Source organism: Hemicordylus capensis, chromosome 2 (genome assembly GCF_027244095.1).
Source record: "Hemicordylus capensis ecotype Gifberg chromosome 2, rHemCap1.1.pri, whole genome shotgun sequence".
Lineage (NCBI taxonomy): Eukaryota > Metazoa > Chordata > Lepidosauria > Squamata > Cordylidae > Hemicordylus > Hemicordylus capensis.
The window spans coordinates 175,814,684-175,837,622 of NC_069658.1; the positions used below are offsets into that span (position 1 = coordinate 175,814,684).

Below are 22,939 nucleotides of genomic sequence, written 5' to 3' on the forward strand. Positions count from 1 at the left end.
GACTCTGTGATTGAGGGGATGAATGACTGAGGGGATATGTGGCACAGCCACATATAGCAGCTGGGGGTGGAGTTCTCACCAAAAGCAGGAGATGGAACTTGGAAGATTCAGATGTGGTCTCTGCACAAGTGCAAAGCCCAGAAGTGTAAAAGGACAGTTGACCACTAGAAGAACCAAAGTTACAGGTAAGCAACCTGTTGTTCCTCTGAGAAGATCAGTAATGGAGGACAAACTTCCTTGAAAGAAACATGGATAAGAGATGAAAACTGCCTTGATCACCCTGATGGATGACCTATGCCAGGAGTGTGACTCTGTTGATTCTCTTGATCATCAGTGGCTTTCGATACCATCGACTAGTCGGAGGGCTATAGGCCACCTCCAGCCTCAAAGGCAGGATGCCTCTGAGTACCAGTTGCAGGGGAGTAACAGCAGGAGAGAGGGCATGCCCTCAACTCCTGCTGTGGGCTCCCAGTGGCATCTGGCGGGCCACTGTGTGAAACAGAATGCTGGACTAAATGGGCCTTGGGCCTGATCCAGCAGGGCTGTTCTTATGTTCTTAACTATGGTATCCTTCTGGGTTGTTTCTTTGGGCTGGGACTTGAGAGCATAGTATACAGTGGCTCTGCTCTTACCTGGAGAGACCTTCTCTGAGGGTGGTGCTGGGGGATGCCTGCCCTACCCTTTGGCCTTTAGCCTTTAGCCTATGGGGTGTTGCAGGGATCCATTATGTTCCCTATGCATCACTGGGAGAGGTCATCCATGGGTATGGGCTGCGGAGTAATCAATATGCAGATAACATCCAGCTCTACCCATCATTTAAGTCAGCAGATACCAGGGAGGCAGTGGATGTTCCGAACTGGGGTTTGGAGGTTGTTCTGGGCTGGGTGGAGGCAAACAAGCTGAAACTTAATCCAGATAAGATGGGAGTGCTCTGAGTTAGTAAAACTAATTGCAGTAAATGTGGGATGATGCCCCCCCCGCCTAAGAGATTAAGAGAGAAGGTTTGCAACTTGGGGGGTGCTCCTAGACCCAATGTTGTCCTTGGAGGCCCTGGTGGAGGTGGTGTGCAGGAGCTTCTTTTACCAGCAACAAAATGCCTTAAGGTATGCCAGCTGCGGCCTTATTTGGATAAGTTGGACCTGACCTCAGTCACTCAAGCATTACTGATATCACTCACTTGTACCTTGGGGCTGCCCTAGAAGCTGGTTCTGATTAGTACCACAAGGATGATCAAGAGCACTAGTCATTTCATGAGTATTACACCCTTCCTGTGGCAGCTTCACTGGTTATCAGTTTGCTTCTGGGCTGATTCAAAGTGCTGGTCTTGATCTTGAAACCCAACATGGTTTGGGGCTGGGGCATCTATCACTCTACATCTGCCCATATGAACCTCTGTTCTGCTTGCAGCCCTGCCATTGACTGACATCTGGTTGGCAGGAACTGGTTGTGACCCATCGGCTTTGGAATGCCTTCTCAGACAAGCTTCACCATGTCCCCTCAGGGCTTAAAAAACAACAACTTGAAGACCCATCTTTTTAGAAAAAATTTCTATTCTTTGTTTCTAGTAGGTTTTTAATTTGTAATTGTAGGGGATTAAAGCCTTTGTCTCAGAGCAGCTCATGTGAGGATAAAAATGTTGAATCATCCCTGGCGAGCTTCCTGGCTGGGCTTCTCATAAAACTAATCTATATTTCCAGTAGAATTAAAATGCTGCCACCACCACCCCTCTTATCAACAGAGCTTGAACCTTCCTGGGCTTGGGGTGGAATCCCAGGGAAAATTCTTATTTTGCTATTGGATAAGTACAAAAACCTTCCACGTGCAGGCCTACTTGTGATGAGAAAACTGATAGCTGCTGAGCGCTTGAGGATGTTTACACCAGAGAAACTCCCCCTTTGCCCCCCTCTTCCTGAGTTAAAAACCAATTCTGAGAGGCTTGTAAAAAGAAAAGAACAAAAAAAGTTTTATTCAATTACTATAGACTTCTTCCATCTGAGGCTTCTAGCTTTCTTGGATACACTCAAAAATACTTAGTAGGTTACAAAAATAAGTTTTCTTAGGCTTCAGTTTAGGTTGCATTTAAGTATGCTTAGATGTTTATAGAGTCTTTTGCAATGCCCTGGTTGGGTTGTTGAGCATAGGCTAGTGTTTCTTATTTTAATTATGTTGCAGGCTAACTATAATAGAACAGTATCAGGGATATGCAGAGTACACACACACACACACACACACACACACACAGAAATTAAAATTCCTAACGCACAGTCTGACTAAACAAACTTCTCTATGCTGAATTCCCTTTTCCTTGAAAATTCACTCTGGATAAGAATCAAGCTTCTTGCAATCCTGTCTTTCAAGAATTTGCAGAGTTCCTTGGTGAGAGAAATCTTCGTGCTGTCCTCTGCCATGGGGGAGCAAACTCCATGCCCCTCACTAAAGCCTTTCTACATACGCTTCTCTCCAACAAAGACCACCCTTCTTGTTCCCAGAATTCCCAGCAACCGCTTTCTAGGTCCCACCCACCTGGTGTACCAATTGGCTGCCCTGGAGTTCACTAGCCTGTCAGTCGAGACAAGGGTTGACTATCTTAACTCTTTAGAGGGAGGGGAGCCTGATCATTACAGTAATTGTGGTTGTAATTGGATCTTGTTTTTAACTTAATTTTCTTAATTTTATATTGTTTTATTAGTTTCATTGTTTTTGTGAACCACCTCGAACTGTATTGCAAGGGAGGGGCGGGATACAAATATTTCAAATAAACCAATAAACAAAGGCTGCATTTAATTGCTTTAGTGGATTTAATTTGTTTTGTTTTAACAATTTGTAAACCACCCAGAGACTGGAGTTTGGGGCAGTCTAAAAATGTACTAAATACATACTGTCTCCTGTGAGGAAGTTTATGTTCTAGGCAACATGCTTAGCTCATGTAGGGTGATGGTAAGGCTCAAGAGTTCTGGCCAAACAGCACTCTATGTGATCTGAGCTTACACCTTGGAGCACTTCTCAGAATCCTCTGCAATATGCGGGAGTTCCTTGGCAGACAAACTGATATGGAAGATAGTTTGAAAACCAGTGTTCATTTTCTCCCTCTTTCTTGCAGGCTCCCCCTTCGCCCAACTTTCTGGTCTGCCTGGAGCCTGCTCTGGACATTCGCTAAGGTCTTGCTCCTGATCCTGCTGTTGCTTCTGGCCTTCTGCTTCCTTCGTTACTTCTTCTCCAGCCAGCCCTGTCCTCCTCTCCATTCAGTTCCTCTGCTCTATGTCCAACCCAAGGGACTCCTGCCCCCTTTAGCTTCATGAAGCCATTTTATGCTAGAGGATATTGAAATACCCTCTAATAAAGTTTAATAATAAGCAACGGAACTTGTCTCCCTGAAATCCAGTCCCCTGTGAGGGGATGTGTTCCCTATCTGTGAAGTTATACTTCTGCTGTTACTGTTGTGATCAAAGTGCATAACCATAGGGATGTAAGAGCAGGAATTGTCTTTCAGTAGTGCTGTTGAAATCGGGAACCAATTTAAGCCTGATGTAGACAGAGAAAGTACCTTGGAAGGGAAAGGAGGCCAAAGACCTTTCAAAGGGGCTACTCTCAGATATAACTGCAAGCTTTCCCAAACCAAAGGGGATGGAACACATGCACCATCAACTGAGCAGGGTTTCAGACATCTAGGAAACAAAACCAAATTAAAAAGAATAACCAGGGGAGGATATGTCATAGTATAAACCAGGGATTCTCGACATTGGGTCCCCAGATGTTATTGGACTTCAACTCCCATAATCCCCAACCAAAGGCCACTGGCAGGGGCGTAGCTAGGGGAGAGGGGACCTGTGTTCATCCCTCTCTCTGGTGGCTCCCCAGAGTGAAGGAGATAATGAAGGAAATAGGGAGAGATGGACCTGGAGGGCCCTCAGGAGGTGGGGGCCCATGTTCTTTGAACCCTTTCGCTCAATTATAGCTACGCCCCTGGCCACTGGGGCTGGGGATTATGGGAGTTAAAGTCCAATAACATCTGGGGACCCAACGTTGAGAATCCCTGGTATAAACATGCGATGGTATAAGCATGAGAACAGTTGTGATGGTATCAGGAAGGTGTTGGCATTAAAAATGGAGGAAAATTATAGATTTCACTCTCATCTACCAAGGCATGGCCAGAACCACAGCAGAGGAATAGTGAGAGGAATTATTAGGTTCTCCAGACCTGTCTGACCTACAGGGAAAACAGAAACATTACTAAATTGCAAACACACACAAAGTTGATTTTTCTTATCCAAAGATTCCAGTTACAGAAGCCTGTAGCATAAATTCAGTTGCTTTTCAAGCTAGCTGAATGTGACCAGACCTTAGGAATACACTCGGGTTCCCTACAAAGAGCTGCAACCATTACCCAAATTGTCGTCCTGTTTTATGCTCCTTTCCTTCATCGGAACCCTTATCAGAAGATGGTACAGCTTGCTAATGGTTTGGTGATTGGCTCTGGTTCAGGTTCCTCCCTCCTAGCATACCCCCTAACTGGCTATCCCTGTTGTCCATGAGCTCAGTTCCTGTTTTACATCATAGCCCCTCTGCTAATACCCAAGCACATCTCTTTTTTTTTTTTTTGGCTCCATGTTACCTGTGCAATACCTGCAGGTTTTTGTTTTTCTGTGACTGTGGAAGTCCCTCAGTTCCAAACTACTGTGTTGTATATACCCTAACCGGCATATACTTTGCGCACAGTGATTACCTTACTGCAAGTGTTGTGAAGTCAGTGCTTGGAACAGCTTGTGATGAACAGTTACAGCGTGCTGACAAGGATCAAGAGACAGAAGGCCTCTTTCTTTAAAGCATGGGTTCTTAGGCCAAGTTGAGCTAATCTCTTATTAATACTATTATCCATTTCATCAATTTTTCTTTAATTCATTCTAAAAAAGCCAAGGGTCAAAAATAAGTGAAGACATTTGGAAAAAGAGACCATGAATCGAATGTTTGCTGAGTTACCAGCAAAGTTAATTTTAATCCGCAATAAATCAACAACTGGGCTGTAGCCAGCATGTGCTTGTACTGTGGGAGTCCGGCTCCTTCAGGGATATTCCAGGCCCCTTTCCTGAATTTTTAGCTTTTATTAAAATAAAATTAATCTCTACCCCTTTTACATGTAGAGATCTGTAAAGAGATGGTACAAGCAGGATTCTTTCATTTTTCAGTAAGTGCCAAATGCTAGGAGCAAGTTTGCCCTGGAGTGCCTGGGCAGTTTTGAAATCTGATAATATTTAAAATGTATTTAGTTAATACTTAATACAATCAGTTTGTAATGTATTAATACAATACATCCGGCGGGATGTGAAGCAAAACAAGGGGTGGGGGTGGGGGAAAGCTTGGCATGATAGAAAAGTCCCAACATCTGAAATTTCTATGCGCGTTTATTTTATTTATTTATTTAACATTTATATCCTGCTGTTCCTCTGAAGAGCTCAGATAATCTACATGCTTATTTTTATCCTCACAACAACCCCGTGAGGTAAGTTAGGCGGAGAGATACATGACTGGCACAGAGTCACCCAGTGGGTTTCATTGTTGAATGGGGATTCGAACTCCCGACTTCCCGGAAATAGTCCAACACTCTAACCACAAACTGCATCTAAAGGTAAAGTGTGCCATCAAGTCAATTTCGGCTCCTGGCGCCCACAGAGCCCTGTGGTTTTCTTTAGTAGAATACAGGAGGGGTTTACCATTGCCTCCTCCCGCGCAGTCTGAGTGGATGCATCGTTAGCATCTTCCTATATCGCTGCTGCCCGATATAGTCTGCATCTAGCAGAGGCTAATCTAATCAAGTGTCTGCACCACATCTATGGGAGTTCTGCCTACAGCCTCTCGCTTCCTAACTGCTGCCTCCCTCCCCGCGTCCTGTTTCTTAGTCCCCTCCCCTGAGCCTTCTTTAACTAGTCTGCTGCTTCAGCTTACCTACCCCCTCCCGCGACGAGACTGCTGCATTCTGACTACAAAAAGAGTCAAAGGACGCGTTATGTGCGCCGTTTACTCCTTGCACGGTTGCTTTTTCTGCTAACAATGGGGCGGGGGCTAGTCGGTCGAGGACAAGGCTGCTGAGAGACCTTAACACTCTCCTACTGCTGCCGGCCTCCCTCGCTCCTGCTTCTGTTTTCCGAGTGACCACGCGCGCGTGGTCACACCTCCCGAACGCTGAGGCCGCCGCAGACACATTCCTCGCCAGATCCAGCAGCCCGGAGTTCTGCCAGGCGCGCCCTGCCCTGCCGGCACCGCGAGGGGGTGTGTGTGTGTGGCAAGGGCAAGAGGCAGGGAGGGGCCAAGTGCACGTGATTCTTCCCCCAGCCCCACTGTCTTTTGGGGAAGTTGGGCTGGGCGGAGGAGGTTCTTTGTAAGCTCTCCAGTCAGCTTCTTCCTACGCAGGCTGAGTCGGCGGTGGGAGCCTCGCAGAGCCCGGTAAGGCGTCTCATGCAGTGAAGGGGAGCCGCTTGGAGGAGTTCGCGCTCCGAGGGCCTCACCTGCGGCTCTGTCCCCGCGCGGGGGGTGGAGTGAGTCCTTCCCGCTGCTGCTGCTGCTGCGCATTCCCGAGCGGCGTAACTCGGAGCCTGCCATGCCCTCTTCCTAGTGCCAAGTGTCCGCCTGTCAGTCGATGATGGAGCGAGAATGGCCAGTGAACGAAGCGGGAGGGGGGTGGGTGCGCGGGCATTGGAGAGGAGGCTTCGTCTCCTGTGCTGCTGGTGTGCTTGAGTCTCCCAACCCAAACCGCGTCCTCCTCCTTCCTCGGCTAGTTCTTCTCCCTGCTCCCGCTGGTCGACCTGCACATGCCCAGAGGCTCTCTCTTCATCAGTTGCCCGGCTGAGGAGCGAAGATCCCTAGCTCAGACTTATTTGGCCTTTTCTCCCTCCGAGTCTTACTGTGGGCTGTAGCTGGTTTCCAGGTCCAGATTGCAGTTCTTCGTTCCTTGTTTAATTCCACAGGTGCACTGCCTCTTTAAAAAGTCCTAATCGGAGGTGGGTTTGACAGTGGTTAGTTACTACTTGGTATATACAGTGGTCCCTCGACTTACAAACTACTCGACATAAGTATTTTTCGAGTTACAAACGGCAGTTTTAGATCCGGTTTTAGATGTGGTTTTTTCGACTTACAAATTTTTAGATGGGGTTTCCTCGACTTACGAATTTTACATGCGGTTTCCTTGACTTGCCTGCCTGTTTACTGCCTGTTTATTCTTGAAAAGAAATGTTCCTGTGCAGTTTGCAAGCCTTACTGGGGGTCTGGGTCTTTTTTCTAGGCTCCGGAACGCATTAATCTGTTCCCAATGCATTCCTATGGGAAACCGCTTTTCGACTTACGAACTTTTCGACTTACAAATGTGCATTCGGAACGGATTAATTTCGTAAGTAGAGGGACCACTGTAAATGGTATATTGGTACTACTTGGTATATAAATGTAAGTGCTACTTGGTGAAAGAGGCAGGCTGTAAAGGCTTAGGGGGACAGTTCTTCCATGTAGACCTGTTGCTGCAAGGTGGGTCAACTTCTACCAACCAGTGAATGATAAAACACTGTATTTGAGGGCTCTTGCCTGCTGTTGATGCTGAGGGTGGGGTGGAACCTAGGAAGCTGCCTTATACTGAGTCAGGCCATTGGTCCAGCAGTATTGTCTACCCTGGCAGGCAGTGGCTCTTCAAGGTTTCAGGCAGGAGTCTTTCTCCGCCTACCTGGAGATGCCAGGGATTGAACCTGGGTCTTTCTACATGCAGGCATAAGCTCTACCACTGAATTAGGGGCCCCATCTGGGTGGTTAGAAGAGAAGAATGTGGAACAGAGCATATTAGAAAGAAAATTACTCTGACAACAATTAGCTAATACGAGCCAGTTCCTCTTTCCCCATCTCCTGAGTCTGTTGGGTAAGTAAAGGGCTGGAGGCTTCTTCTGAATAGCGGAAATTCAGAGAGAGGCCCTGGAATAACCCTGAGGGTGCAGGGCTTTCCTTGTGGCTACTACTCAGCCCACCTGTCATTGCTGTGTCTGTTTTCCTTGCAGGGACTCCGACAGCGGCCTCATGCTGCCCATCCTGCTCTTCTCTGTGGCCCTCGACACAGTCCAGGGGGGCATTTCCTGCTATGACGACTCCGGGCAGCCTGTGGACTGGTGCGTCTCCATTACACTCAGTTCCTTTCCCACTGCTCTTCTTGGGTTTCCTGCTTCTGCTTCCTCCTTTGTTGCAAATAGCAGCTTTGGGGTGGCGGCCTTAGCAAATGGCACAGCATGCAGAGTCAGCCCAGGGATTTCTGGGGCCCTAGGCGAAGCCTGGTTCTGAAGCCCCTGCCCCCCTCTGCCTGCATGCACGCCCCTGCCCTCTTCACCCATGCAGGCGGGCAGTCCCTGTTGCCCACCCGGCCACCCACTCTCCTCGCTGGTCTGCCTCCGCCTGCCACTCCTTCTGTGGCATGTTATAATGCCATCACAGCACAACACAACAGTGTCATTATAATGTGTTGTAGCAGGCTAGCTGCCCATTATAATATGTTGTGGCAGGCTGGTGTGGAGGCAGCCAAAAAACAGAGCAAGTGGGCAGGCAACCGGGATGGGGAGTGCTTGCTTACACTCTCACTCACCCACTCACCCATCCACCCACCCACCCACTCATTCATGGGAGGTGCCTGCCTGCAGGGGCACCCATGTGGGCGAAGGGGGCAGGCGGCCGCACCTGCCACTGCCCCTGCTAAATGCTCTCCTTGTCCTCCTTTTCGCTGCAGCTGTCAGTGTTGGGATGGCAGGCAAGCACCTGCGCCCCAATGGTCTATACGTTTGGCTCATGGGGTGGCACGTGACTCTGCTTGGTGGCCTAGGCGACTGCCTATTTTACTTAATGGATGGGCTGGCCCTGACAGTGTGAAAAGGTTAACCTTCTTCCCTGCATTCTGCAATTCCAGTCTGGATTAGGAACTCCTGCAGCTGTATTTGAGAGAGAGAAAGAGAGAGATTACTCGATTTACTGTATGTACCTGAATCTAAGACTAGGATCCAAGGCTGTTTCCAAGTATTTTGATCTCAAGTAAATGCAGGTATAACCTTGCTTACCCCTCCCGCCTCTTCGGCCCCCTCCAGCGCCCATAATTTAACTTAAAAGCGGGGCGCTGGAAACCAGCCGCCCCCGCCGCCGCTACCCGCCTCCCCCCCGAGCAGATTAACAATTAAGGGTGCCCCTGCCATCGCCCGCCCGCCAGCCAGCCAGCCCTCCCTCCCAGCTGCCTGCCCGCCCAAGTGTGTCCTTACCCAATGCTTGAAGTAAACGAGAGGAGCTACCGAACGGAGCTCCTCTCGTTAGCAAGGCCTCCAGAAGACTGAAGGTGCTTTGCGCGCGCCGCAAAGGATGCCGGAGGCCTGGTCTACCCGCCGGGAAAAGGCCGGGTAGACCGGGCCTCCGGCGATCGGAGGCCCGGTCTACCCGGCCTTTTCCCAGCGGGTAGACTGGGCCTCCGGCGTCCTTTGCGGCGCGCGCGCAAAGTGCCTTCAGTCTTCTGGAGGCCTTGCTAACGAGAGGAGCTCCGTTCGGTAGCTCCTCTTGTTTACTTCAAGCATTGGGTAAAGACACACTCGGGCAGGCGGGCAGCTGGGAGGGAGGGCTGGCTGGCTGGCTGGCGGGTGGGCGACGGCAGGGGCACCCTTAATTGTTAATCTGCTCGGGGGGGCGGCGGTGGGGGTGGCTGGTTTCCAGCGCCCCGCTTTTAAGTTAAATACGGGCGCTGGAGGGGGCCGAAGAGGCGGGAGGGGTAAGCAAGCCCTCCCGCCCTAAAAGAAAGGGCCCCCCGTTGCTGCCGGTCCGGACTGGGCCGGACCGTGCACATCCCTACCACCTTCTTCGATCACTAACACACATGATCTGGGATCGAGCATCAAACTATCCAGCTTGGTCTTGAAAACCCAATGACGTTCCGTGCTTATGTCTCAATATTTAGTTTCCAGGCTGTAGTTTCCAAGCGGTATGTCTCAATATGTCACAACTATAATAGTTCAAAGCCGTCTTGCCCACGCATGCCTTAAGTGAAAAATGGTAGCTTGTTAACTGATCTGTAACTTCTAATGGACCTGGGATTCTTACCAGCTGATGGGATTCTCTTCTCTCCAACAGGTTTATCACTTACAAGCTTCCCAAACCCCATCGCAGTCCTGTGGCAGAGGGCATGCGGTATATGTACCAAGATGGGCGCACGCAGGGCTGGGTGCAAGGCAGGAGTCTGATGAACAGTACGGAGGGAGCCGTGGGCCGTACTCTGCAGCAGTTATACACAGAGGCAGCACGGAGGCAGGCGAGTCTGGGGAAAGGAGCTCCAAGCCAGCCATAACTGCATCCCCAGACAGGGCCAGTTGTGGGAGAGCTGGTTTTGATTTCCAAGACCCAGCTTCTGCCCCTAGCAAGCCTTTGCTTTAGGCAGCCTAGCAGGAACTTGGCCACAAGAAGTAGATCCATCCTGCATTTCTTTTCTAATTAATGGTTTTACTCATTCTCTCCCCACCCTCGCCATGCAATTAGAAGAAAAAGGTGGGGATATGGGGGCGACAGAGAAGGGGAGGATGAAGGGGTTAACACAGTTACTGATTTGAAATAAATGGAGGAAATTATGCAAATAACACTAAATAGTCCTTCCAAATCCCAGTATGGGAGTTCTCTTTCAGTATATGATGGTTAATTGTCAGTTCAAAAGGTGCCAGATTAGAGAATTCTTCTATTCATTGATAAACTGAGGGGCTGAAATGATCTTTCCCAAACTGTAAAATAATATGCTTGGCAACAAGTAGTGCATGGGAGAGCCATGATCTGCTACTCCAGGAGAGGTTCCAGACCAGTGGTCTCTCTTTTTTTCATCTACGTGCGGAATGAGTTTTGTTCTGGGTGGCAGTATCAAGGCAGTATGTGCATTCAGAGTGGGGCCTTCCTGAGCAGGATCTAAGATTAAGTGAGTGGCTGTCAAAAACTTGTGTGCATGTGCACACATGCATGCTTTAGAGGGAACATTGTTCCAGGCATGTGGTAACTAACCAAGAAGGATTGTTCTGTCACAACATTCAAAATTGAATCAATCATGTCTTGTCAAAAGGGAGCTATTGCACTGCAGCTCCACATCATAATAACATAATCCCTGCTAACTTGACAAAGAGGCACATTTTAACATGGTGATTCTCTTTTATTGAGCAGGAGGAGAGTAACTGGCCCTATCCACCCCCAGCACAGTACCTCCAGTGACTGTTGCTGGTGTTTGTCTTATTTTTCTTTTTAGATTGTGAGCCCTTTGGGGACAGGGATCCATCTTCTTATATTTATTTGTTATTTCTCTGTGTAAACTGCCCTGAGCCATTTTTGGAAGGGCATACAAATCAAATAAATAAATAAATAAATAAATATGAATTAGGGAGCCTTTGGGAACACCACAGCGCCAGCATAAGGGAGAAGCGGTGATATGTTTACGGAATAAGTGTTCAGGTGTCCCATAGGTACGGAATATCAATTTTTGCTGGATGCACCTCAATTAAAATCTAGGGTCGAAGATGTTATGCTTGCTAGAGCATTGGTCCACTGGGCTGGAAGAATCTGGGTTTCCAGTTCTTTATTCCACTTAGCATGTAGGAGTGATAAGTCATATTTATTGTGGGACGTGTATGCACCAGCAGTATAGGATATGTTGGGTTTAGGCAGATCAACAGTGCAAATGATATGTTATAAAACTCAGGTACTTCAGTAGCCCCTAGAGCAGAGAGCCCAAATCTGGAAGTTATAGTATGTTTCAGTTGCAGGTATAGGAGGGCTGCAATATCTGCGGATTCGCATATCCGTGGTTGGGTAGAACCCAACCTCGGCATACGCGGGGGAAAAAAAAACCCATATCAACCTCACATATCCGTGGGGGAGGGGAGCAAAATGACTGTGGAGATCATTTCCAGCCACCGTATTGTGTTTCAGAACCTCAAAATGGCTCCGTTTAAAAAAGAAAGAAAGAAACAGCAATTTTCAGCTGATTTGGAGGCATTCCAGGGCACATTGCGCCTCAGAGGGAGTAGCAAAGCGTGGTAGGGAGCTTCCCCCTGCATCCCCCCCCCCAAATATTTGGCCATCATTTTCCCGACAATTGGAAACCTAAACCCCGTGATCCCATAGCCCCCAATGACTCAATACTCACAGTTTCCGTATCTGCAATTGCAGCTGGGAACAGAACCCCCATGAATATCTAGGTCTTCTTGTATTGTCATTGAGCTGTCTAGGGCAGATCATATGGTATGTGCATCTATTCAAAAGGCAGGAAATTGTGATTGGTGTCCAAAATTTGGTCAAGAGTTAAAAGATTTCTGGCCTAATTATTATTTCACATAAAGATATTACCAGCTATTTGTGTTCAGGGTTGTACCTGTTGGGAATTCTCTCTGGTAAGAGATACCCTTCTATTACAGCAGTATGCACTGAGGCAAAACACAGCGGAGTCTGCTCAGGAATGTGTGTTTGCTGAGAGCAAAAGAAACTTGGAGCCAGTTCATAGTTTCAAATCAATATGAGGAGTCTTTATTGGAGAACTCCATTCTAGATAGGAAAGTGGAGAGATAGTATCTCTAATCTAGCTAGCTAGCTGGATGCAGAGAGATGCTGTCTGCATCTCTGCACACATGGTGCAGAGAGAGAGGAGAACGTGTGTGTTAGGGAGAAGAGAGGAGGGATGGAAGGAAGGGAGGCAGGCAGGCAGGAAGTCCCTGAGAGTAGCAATCTACATATCAAAGGGACAGTGTCAGAGCAGCAGAGAGGAGCAATGACCAATGTCGTGATCCCTCTAGCCCTCTGACTCACTAATCTATCCCCCCTCTGTCAGCGAGGCATGAGGCAGCGCAGAGTCCTTCACTTCTAACAGTATCAAAGGGTCATTTTGTCATGGGTATGAGGATAAGAGCCGTTGTGATGGCACAAAGCACGCCATGCTTCTCTCAAAGTCTTGATGGTAGGAGGAGAGGTACCTCCAGTCTGTGAAAATTCAGAGCCCAACATAAGCCAATACGATAGAGGTTTTACAAAAGAGAGCTCAAGAGTGGACCTGCTGGAGGGTTGGGAAAAGCATGTTTTAATTTAAAGATGTGATTAAGCAAATATGATCTATGATATTGTAGGATATCTGAGAAATTACTCCCCCCAACCCCCCGGATTGGTAACTGTTATTTATGAAGGGAAAATCTGGGATTGTCCTTATGCCAGATAAATTGGAGGACAAGTTTGAGGAAGCAGTAAAGCAGCTTTTAGAAATGAATAAGAGGAGACCCATTAATACATAGATCAAATGGGGAAGGAGTTTCATTTTAATTTTACCTCAAATGCTCTGAGGTCAGGAGATCCATCTATCAATATCAAGTTTCAGTTGAGAAAAGAAGAGATTAAGATTATTAGAAACCCTGCTTCTCTTGAAGGATCTTAAATTTCTTCATCTAAAAAAGGCATTGGGATGTTTTAGTGTCCTGTTTAGATGGAGATGGGCCAAAGCTAGTTCAAGATACTTTTCATCTCCCAGAAGCTGTGCTCAAGAGTCTGTCAAGTGTGCCTCAGGATCCCTTGCAGTGCTGGAGCACAACTTATGGACTGTGCATGGTTGCTTCATTGGTGCCTCTGAATTTGCTGCCCGTGCAGCCACCTGGCTCTGAGTTGAGGACCCATTCAGGGAGAAGAGGCTGAAATAGTGTTATCTTGGTTAACATGGGTCGAGTATACTTAGGAAAGGTAAAGGATGGCCACGCTGGGTGAGGCATGAACGAAGCTGACGTAAAAAAGGCCTCTAACCACACTTCTGTTTTGCTCATAGGATGAAACAGCCTATGTCCTGTACAATGATGAGCCTCCAAGTAAGCTGCTCTTCAGCTCCAAGGGCCACACCAAAGGTAATGCCCTGGCTCTATGTGCATGCGATTTGTTAGCCTTTGGAAGTGCCACAGGACTCAAGGATGTAGCAGGCTTGGTGGTGCCCCAAAGACAGACTGCCACTGGTCTGCGCTAGCCATGCCCCTTCCCTGGCACCAGATGCATGGTGATGCAGGGGGTGTGGCTAGCACTGGGAAGGGAGGATGGATGGCCCCTCATTTGCTTGCTTCCAATGCTTTGATTGCCAGTTAGGTACTTCCTTTCTCTCCCTCACTCACTCAGAGCAAGGAGGCATTATAGTGGCCCCCAGACTCTGGCAGCTCAGAGACATTGATCATCCCCCTCTCCTTGTCCAGTGCTGGCTGTGCCATTGACAAGGTTCATTTTTTAAACCACAGTTACCCCTCTGCAATCTGTCACTAGTGCAGCATTCAAAACTTGCCTCTGCCCTCAGTTCCCCAGTGGTCACAGGCAAGCCATTCTTCCAGACATCGCCTTGCCATTGGGAATATGGAGACAGTGACATGGGCCTGCTCCTCCTTCTCCCAGGAATCTCTCCTCCCTGATTTCTAAATCTCTCTCCTATTGGTTAGAACAAAACAATTGATATGAATTCTCTGAACACTCAAAGGCAAAGTAAATGCTATGTGGAGAACAAGCTATCTGTAATACACACATCTCTGATCTGTTGAAGTTGGATGCCTTTATGACAAAGTTATGAACAGGTACATTGACCCAAACATTTTATTTAGGCCCTTGCCTTTTGTATTCAACCATGTTATTAAATGCCTCTTCAATCCCCGTAAAGAAGTGGAATTCAGTGGGTCAGGGAGAAGAGATTCCTGAGACTGAAGGAATCAGAAGAAGGGAAGGGGCTGTCTTCGGACTCTCCATCCAACCAGGCATTAACTGTGGTATTGGCTCTTTTTCTGTTGCAGTGATCCTTTCATGTGTGTTTCCTCCCCCATAGGAGTCATCCTTCTGGATAGAACCCAGGGATTCTGGATGCTTCACAGCACTCCTCACTTCCCCCCCAGTGTGGAGGAGAAGATGTATAGCTGGCCCCACAGTGGACTGCCCAATGGGCAGACCTTCCTGTGTATCACCTTACCCTACAGCCAGTTCAAAGAGATTGGTAGGTTTGGATCTGAAATCAGAATACAGACAAAATATTCCTCTCGGAAGCAGAAGTCGGGGATTATTTCCAGGCTTTTGTGAGGAAGGGCTAGAAGGTTGCCTCAAACTAGGATTGCCCAAGCATTAAACCTGCACAGATGACTTCTGCTTTGTATGTTATTCTAGGAACAGCAGCAGGGTTTTATGATGATTTCTATAGCACCATCAGGCTACATCAGGGCTTCACAACTTTCACCTTTCGGCTGTTTGCACTATGATTCTCATCAACCCCTGCCACAGTGGCCAGTCAGGGATGATGGGTGCAGTCTTTCCCCAAAAGGTCAGGGACCTCCTCCTGTCATTCTTGAGGGCTGAGATTAGAAAAGGGATAAAAGGATAGCATTACCACAACCTGGCTTGGAAAGTAATGCTTATCTATTCCTTGGCTATCTTCTCTGAACAATAAGAGGTCTCCTGTAACTCTGTTAGGGATAATTTCAGCAAGCTCCTGCTTCTTCTAAGATGAGAGTGCTATGATGATCTGAGAAACCAAAGCCTGTGTTGGTCATTTAGGGTTGTGTATGCACCATGCTGATCCTTTCCAAGAGGAAGAGGGGCAAGGCACTCCTTGTTTCTTCTTGCACAGTGTTCATGATGCTCTGCAGTGCAAATGTGGAGAAGAAGCAGCACAATACTATTGAGTAAGCCACCCAGCTTGAGTAGACCTACTGGGGGTGGGGCTCTAGCGCCTCATTTGAAATGAGGAACTGCCTACCTGGCAGATCTTATGAAGCCCTTGCAAATGTGATGGGTGCATTTAAGTGCAGGTCCATCTCAAGAGGCACACTCTCTCCTTCTGTCCTTTTGACACAGAGCATCCCCTGGACAGCTGCTTTATAAGGGCTGCAGCAGATCTTCCAGCTAGTGGGGGGTTCAGTTCCAAATGGGAAACTGGAACCTTCTAGCTTGAAAGATAGGCTATGCATTTCTCCCCCAGGGAACCAGCTGCTCTACACTGAGCCCGAGGTCTATGATTCTAGTGTGGAAGGTACTTTTGCACAGGACTTTCCTGCCTTGTTGAATGCTTCAGAGGGACAACACATCCAGGAGCAGCCTTGGAACTCCAGTGTGACCCTTACCACACTGGGAGGCAAGGAATTCGTCAGCTTTGCAAAGTTTCGCGCCTTTGATGATGGTAAGTGAAATTATGAGATGGAAAGATTGAAAAGGGTGGTGGAGGAAGAAGTACAGCAATAAGCTTACAGATAAGTGGAAAATATACTCTTCCTTTCATTTCAAGTCTCCCTGTTTATGTTCTGGGATTTCCCTAACAGATCTGTACTCCGGCTGGCTGGCCCCGGCTCTTGCGAGTGATCTCTACGTGGAGTTCTGGCTCAGGTCTCGAGGGATCCTGCCTTCCAACTGCTCTGGACACTTCCGAGTCTACAACATGGAGGAACTGGCCTTCCCAGACCCAAGCATCACCTTCCACACCATGGTGGACCATTCCAAATGGTGTGTGGGAACAGAGAGTGATCCTGGCTGGGCCTGTGTGGGGGACATGAACCGCAATGAGGCAGAGGAACAACGTGGGGGTGGCGCTCTATGCTGTCGTGATGCAGCCATCTGGAAGGCTTTCCGCAACTTGGTAAAGAAATATACAGATTGTGATGATGTCAGGTACCATTGACAATGTGGGCAGTGAATCTCTTAATTCACATTGCTCCAAGTGTCAGTCGCATTAAAGGAGCATCTGGGAGAAAGGGCCCTTTAATTTTCAGAGCTGCTCAAGGGGAGGCTTTCCTTTACACTTTGGACTTCTACCTCCCTCCTGTCAAAATGGCAGCACTGCCAGAGCTGTTGGCATTGTGCAGAGAAAGGACCCACACCAAGGAAATCCGCTTCCTGCAATAAACTTATATACATTTGAATGTATTTTCTTATTCTGCATAATCTTTCTTTGGCAGCTATGATGAGTTGGAGGAGGTAATTGGCATGCTGATTTGAAGATAGGTGAGCTGGGACAAGACAGTATCATACAGCCCACCCAAGCCATGGAGTGGAAGCCCAGTCCTTCTCATATTGCTTCTAGGTCCGGGCTTTAATGTGGCCACAGTGATTTGGAAGCGTCTCTTTGGAGCTTCCAACGTGCATTCTCGGTTGAAATTATACTGTGCATAAAGGCCAGTGTGCTTCATAAGGTATGGAACACACACAGCCCAGGCAGTAGGCCACAGCTGGGATGAGGAGCCAGTTAGCTCTTTCTCCTGCTGCTCAGGCCTACACGGTATTGTGAACCTTGGAAGGATGGAGCAAAGTTGCAGCAACCCTGGGACAGCTATTACTTTAGCTGAGTTTAGGATCTCTTCTTGCCTCCGCCCCCACCACACCCATCAAAATGTAGGTTCCTTATTAGCTGTGAATAAAGGAAGTGGTGCCCCCCAGCTCATGAAACAGAATGGAGGAGTAGGGTAGGGATGTAAAATGTGGGGGTTGGTAGGTGGAGCCTCTGTGCCATCCTTAAAAAAAGGGTGGTTTCATTGATTGCCTCTAAAAGTTTTCCATGTGTTCGAGTACTCTTTGTTCACTACTTTTATTTTTAAGTAGGTGGGGAGGCAGGGAATACTCAAGACACATTGCCTCTAACAGTACCTTTTTATAACCCCTCAAACACACAGTCCCATCCTCCTGTGAAACAGGCCTGAGTCCAGTCCCTTACTCTGTGAGCTTCATGGATAAATGGGGATTCCTGGTCATAGTCCAAGTTCATATCCATCTACCACACCTTCTTTTGGGAGTGGGCTGCAGGTGCTCCACTTTCAGAAAGTCCCAGGGTCAATGCCTGACGTCTGCTGGTAGGGCAGAGGAAGACTCCTGTCTGAAGCCCTGGAGAGCCATTGCCAATCAGCATAGATCCATCAACTAAGCTCGATGGACCAGTGTTCTGACTTGGTATAAAGCAGCTTCCTGTGTTCCTGCCTTGTTGACCACTACAACATACACCAAATGGAAAAAGGAGATTTATACTGGGAACGTAGGATCCATTTTTTGTGTTTGCTTTGTCGTCTGCCTAGAATAAAGGTCATGACCCTATTCTTCCTTCTCTGAAACTCCCACTTCACAAGAACTGTACTGGTCCTAGAAAGAGAGACTGAAGGATAATGGACAATTGTGGGAAATGAAATTGCGCCGTTACCACCTCTTGCACTTTCCCCACTACCATAATCAACAATAGCCTTGGACCTATGGCTGGTGCATCTGCAGCCCTTCATCTGGTCTTGTGCTTTCTCCTTTCTGTGCAGCTTAATCTCCATTTTGATAGAAGAAGCTGAAGGTGGGGTGGAAGCAAATTATGAGACTGAACACTTGGTCTGCAGAGAGCTGCTGCCTTTTCTCCTGCAGCACAGCCAGAATGGGGCTGGATCAGAGTCTTTATTTTCACACACTCTCTTTCTCTCTCTCTCTCTCTCTCTCTCGTGTCTGCAATCCAAACTCTTTAGCAGACTGGTCAATTATTTGCTCCATCATCATATAGTATATCCTTATACTCCTTGATGCCCCCTCACCCTCTTGTTGTACATTAAAAAAAATACTAAGGAGCTGCACCTCCACACTAGGAAGTGCGTGGAGCCCTTCAAGCTGCTGTCTTGCCAGACAGCCTCCTCACAGCGGTTAACACTCATGCAACTCTTGCACAACATATGAACCCCTGCCTCCTTAGAGCAAAGGGGCAGAGGATTATGGAGCAAGAATCACCAGTGAACAAAGCGAGGCCTGGATCCAAGAGCGCTCCCAAGCTGTGTGTACCAGTTCCTTCTGGGGGAGTGTAACCCCATCCAGCACAGGAAGATCTAACTCATCCCTTAAATTCCGATCCCCCACAATGAGCACCTCTGTCTTGCTTGGATTCAGCTTCAATTTGTTATCCCTCATCCAGCCCGTTATTGCCCATAGGCTGGCATTTAGGGAGTGAATGCCATTTCCTGAAGAAGAAGAAGATAAGGAGAAATAGATTTGGGTGTCATCAGCATACTGATAACACGCTGCACCAAATCTTCTGATGACCTCATCCAGTGGTTTCATGTAAATATCAGAAAGCATTGGTGACAGAATGGAGCCCTGAGGGACTCCATATAATAGCTCCCATTTTAAAGAGGAACTGACACCAAACTCCACCATCTGGAATCTGCCTGAGAGATAGGAGTGGAACCACTGCAAAGCAGTGCCTCCTATCCCCAATTCTCCCAGGTGATCCGGAAGTATACCATGGTCGATGGTATCAAATGCTGCCGAGAGATCAAAAAGAACCAACAGAGTCACACTCCCTCTGTCAATTCCCCGGTAAAGGTCATCCATCAGGTCGACCAAGGCAGACTCAACCCCATAGCCAGCTCTAAAGCCAGTTTGAAATGGGTATAGATAATCAGTTTTCTCCCAAACTGCCTAGAGCTGGTTAGCCACCACTCTCTCAATCACCTTGCCCAACTATGGGAGACTGGAGACCGGCCTATAACTGTCCATCACTGAGGAGTCTAGAGAAGGCTTCTTAAGAAGTGGTCTAATCATTGCCTCCTTCAAACAAGGAGGCATCCTACACTCCCTCAGCGATGAGTTAATGATATTAACTAGGCCATCTCCAACAATTTCCCTGCTAGATAAAAGCAGCCAGGTTGGGCAAGGATCCAGAGAACAAGTGGTAGGCCGCACCGCCCCAAGCAGCTTGTCCACATCATCAGGCATCACAGATTGAAACTGATCCAATCTCATACTGCAAGAGGGATTGGTGGACACCACCTTAATAGACTCTGCAGAAACAGTGGAGTCCAAGTCGGCCCGAATACAGGAGATTTTGTCCGCAAAGAATGATTAAAAGCATCACAGCAGAACAAAGTCCCCAGAGATTGGTTTGAATTGGAAGGAGCCTGAATCAAACTCCTCACAACCTGGGGCAGGTTTGCTGGACACAAACCTGCAAAAGCAATGCGTGCAGACCAGAACTGGGGTTTTTTTTGCTGCACACACTGCCTCCGCATAAACCTTCAACCGGGCTCTATGCTGTGTCCTGTCACATTCAAGCTGAGTTCTCCACTTAAGCTACAGTCACCTATCTTGCTGCTTCAGACCCTGCAACTCCTCTGTATACCAAGGGGCCACTTTTAAGCAGATCAGAAGGGACACTTAGGAGTGATCGTGTCGACTGCCTTGGTGAGTTCTCTATTCCAGGTTCTCACCAGGGCATTGACAAAATCACTGGCAGGACCAACATCAAAACCCTCCAAGGCTTTTTGGAATCTTTCTGGGTCCAGCAGCCATCTCAGCAGCCATTTCAGCAGCCATCTCGGACCATCTTAATAGGTCCTCCACCCCTGCAGGGCTTTGTGGCTGTGAAACCAACCTTAGCCAGGTAGTGGTCTGTCCATGACAATGGAGAAACCACAGGATCCCGCACCCATGGAACACCCCCCTGATCCGAACAAAAGACCAAATCGAGTGTGTGGCCACCAGCAACATGAGTTGGTCCTGAAACTAGTTAGGATAGGCCCATAGTTGTCAGGGCCGCTATGAACTCCTGAGCCACACCAGACCAGTCAGCCTCACAAGAGATATTGAAGTCCCCCTGAACTAAAAGTCTGGGTGACTCCAACACCAACTCCGAGACCAGCTCAGTTAGGGAGTCAGTTGGGCAGCGGGGTGGACGGGATCCCCAATCTATCCCTAGTTGCCAGCCTTAGCAAGACACACTCAGTGTAAGTCAACTGTTGCACAGGGGCCCTGGTAAGGGAAATGGTATCCTTATGGACCACAGCCACTCCACCTCCCCGCCATCCCTTAGCCTGCTCCATAACAGAGTAGCCTGGTGGAAGAAGCTGGGCCCAAACTGGGCCACTAGCATCCCCCATCCAGGTCTCAGTTAGACAAGCCAAGTTGGCTCCCTCATTCATGATCAAGTCATGGATGATTTCAGTCTTATTCTGAACCAACCAGGCATTGCAAAGGAGCAAGGCTAGGTTCTGTGGGAAGTTGGAACTGCTCCCCGAGGCCAGAGAGCTGACAGGGCAGCCGGAAGTGGAAACAGTTACTAAATTAATAGTTTCTCTTCCCCTGTAATGGCCAGCTGCTGCTCTGCCAATGCCAATTGTTCTATTCCCTGCCACAACAGTAATAGCTGCCCCAGAGCAGCCAGAGGCACCTCCCCCATCACTCTGCCTAAGAGAACCCAAACACATGACAACAAAAGGCCTGGCACAACCCAATAAAAGGAGGACTAACAAAATTCAACCCAGACTTCCAACCCCACTTTAATAAAGGTCCCCCCGCCGCCTGTTACCAAGGGCCAGTCCCCTCTGGCAGCCAGCTTCGGTGGCCACCTACAGGCAGTCTGCCGGCTATACCGTTGACTATGGCTCCGGTGTGCCTGCCTCCAATATATGCTACCAAGGACTCCAGAAATCTCCCCTCATGAGAGATCTCTGGTCCTTAGGGACAGGTGGGACAAGTCAAGCACTCAGGTAGAAGGCACAGGTGGAATAGGACAGCAATCAGGCAGCCACAACAGCTGGTCCTTCAGAAGGTCTGGGGCTGCAAAAACAAACCACCTCAGCCGAGACAGGAATGCACAGGCAGGGTGAGACGGCTGTTGTTCTTCAGGAGAGGTCAGGGAGCTGACAGAATTTAACCCCCTTCCTCTTTTCGCCCTCTTTGACCTCCCAGCTTCACAATATACCAATTGTGAAGCCCTGCAGCAAGTCCTGGAGTATAACAGGTAGTAGCAGAGTTCTTTTTCTACTGACCAGAACATTGGGGGAACGGGAGAATGAAAGATTAATAGGGGTGGGGGTTATCTTGAGAATGACACTTGTTGAAGCTAATGCTTTAAAGACTATATGCTACTATGACTTTGCTTTGAAAAACATTGTGGTATATTGTATGCTAGAATCAGCTTGTGACACAGCTGAAGTTAATAAGCCATATAAGCTGTTCTGTTTGGCCATTTAAAGGTGAGATGAGGAACAAGACATTTTGGGTGGGCTGATATGAAAAGAGCGTACAGCAGATGGAAAGAGTTAATTGATTAAGTTACAATAAACTTCTTGTTATATCTTGAACCCTCAAACAGGGAGAGGGGAAGAAGAGAAATCATGTAAACTTGAACCAAATATGTGTCCAACAGATAAGACAATGGAATGGGATTCTTCATGAAAACGTCTTGATATGAAAACATGTTTTGGACACTTGGAGTAGGGAAAGGGTGTGTGCACAAAACGATGCAATTTCAGACCAATTAGAAGAGGACACCTCACTTTGTTTGAATAACTTAGGCTATAAACAAGGAATTTATTAATGTCCAAAGTTAGAACAAGCCACCAGCAAGGGGTCCATATTACATGTGTGAAGACCACCACCACCCAACTCGCTGACAAGTAAGGACCCTGACTTTCACCTAGTCAGTGCCTGGCCAGCATTGTTGTGGGAGGCAGTAAAGTATAGTGGGTAAGATTAGCATGAGAATAGTTAATTGGATTAGTTAGTTGGCAATTTAAGGCAGAAGAAGAGTTTGTGTGAGAGCGCAATATAAGGAATTCAGTGTTGGAACTTTGTAGTATTCTTTGTTGGCGGTTTAATGTATATTCAAGTCAGGTGGGGAGGAGCAGGAAAACCTTATGATGTTGTCCCAATCAGACTTGTGTTCGAGCTATTGTGAGCAAATAAACAGTGCCTTTTGTGGTTACAGTGCTTGTGATTTAACTCTGCCTTATGCAGATGGTCCCAGTTGCAGTTAAGGGTTCCCTGGGAAGCCCTGGAATTCCAGATTTTGGAGTCTCTGGGTCTAGTGTCGTATGCTTCCTTGACTTCTCCATTCCCTTGACCTTGAAATAAAAATAAATTGCCAAGTTTGGATGGTATTCACCCAAGAGTTCTTAAAAACAACAACCCTCAAATGTGAATTTGC

At 47.8% G+C, this 22,939-nt stretch overlaps 2 protein-coding genes across 12 annotated transcripts in view; both read left to right on the top strand.

The window, feature by feature from the left end:
* The window catches only part of LOC128347341 (trichohyalin-like), a 29,862-nt gene extending 26,505 nt beyond the window's left edge, over window positions 1-3,357 (top strand). For 6 of the 8 annotated variants that reach the window (XM_053301815.1, XM_053301813.1, XM_053301820.1 and 3 more), the window contains one exon: window positions 3,101-3,357. In XM_053301815.1, the coding sequence (XP_053157790.1) occupies window positions 3,101-3,157 (57 nt within the window). In that variant the 3' untranslated portion in view covers window positions 3,158-3,357. The other 2 variants (XM_053301816.1, XM_053301818.1) reach the window with 1 other exon arrangement.
* A 2,441-nt stretch (window positions 3,358-5,798) lies between these two features.
* On the top strand, window positions 5,799-16,919 carry DNASE2 (deoxyribonuclease 2, lysosomal). 4 transcript variants are annotated; one of them, XM_053304149.1, is made up of 7 exons: window positions 5,808-6,438; window positions 8,028-8,135; window positions 10,120-10,297; window positions 13,817-13,892; window positions 14,843-15,007; window positions 15,986-16,183; window positions 16,323-16,919. In XM_053304149.1, exons 2-7 carry the CDS (start codon window positions 8,047-8,049, stop codon window positions 16,676-16,678), a joined length of 1,062 nt encoding a protein of 353 aa, XP_053160124.1. In that variant the 5' UTR covers window positions 5,808-6,438; window positions 8,028-8,046; the 3' UTR covers window positions 16,679-16,919. The 4 variants fall into 4 exon arrangements, with proteins under 4 accessions (XP_053160128.1, XP_053160124.1, XP_053160125.1 ...); XM_053304150.1 differs by lacking the exon at window positions 5,808-6,438 and adding an exon at window positions 6,454-6,992; XM_053304152.1 differs by lacking the exon at window positions 5,808-6,438 and adding an exon at window positions 7,043-7,891.
* Window positions 16,920-22,939: the final 6,020 nt, after the last annotated feature.

What these genes read in the sequence shown, in the direction of transcription:
- DNASE2 (XM_053304149.1), top strand. Translation starts at nt 8,047, where the DNA reads ATGCTGCCCATCCTGCTCTTCTCTGTGGCCCTCGACACAGTCCAGGGG. An exon ending in TCCGGGCAGCCTGTGGACTG is followed by an intron (nt 8,136 to 10,119) that starts GTGCGTCTCCAT and finishes TCTCTCCAACAG; the next exon opens with GTTTATCACTTACAAGCTTC. An exon ending in GTTTCGCGCCTTTGATGATG is followed by an intron (nt 16,184 to 16,322) that starts GTAAGTGAAATT and finishes TTTCCCTAACAG; the next exon opens with ATCTGTACTCCGGCTGGCTG.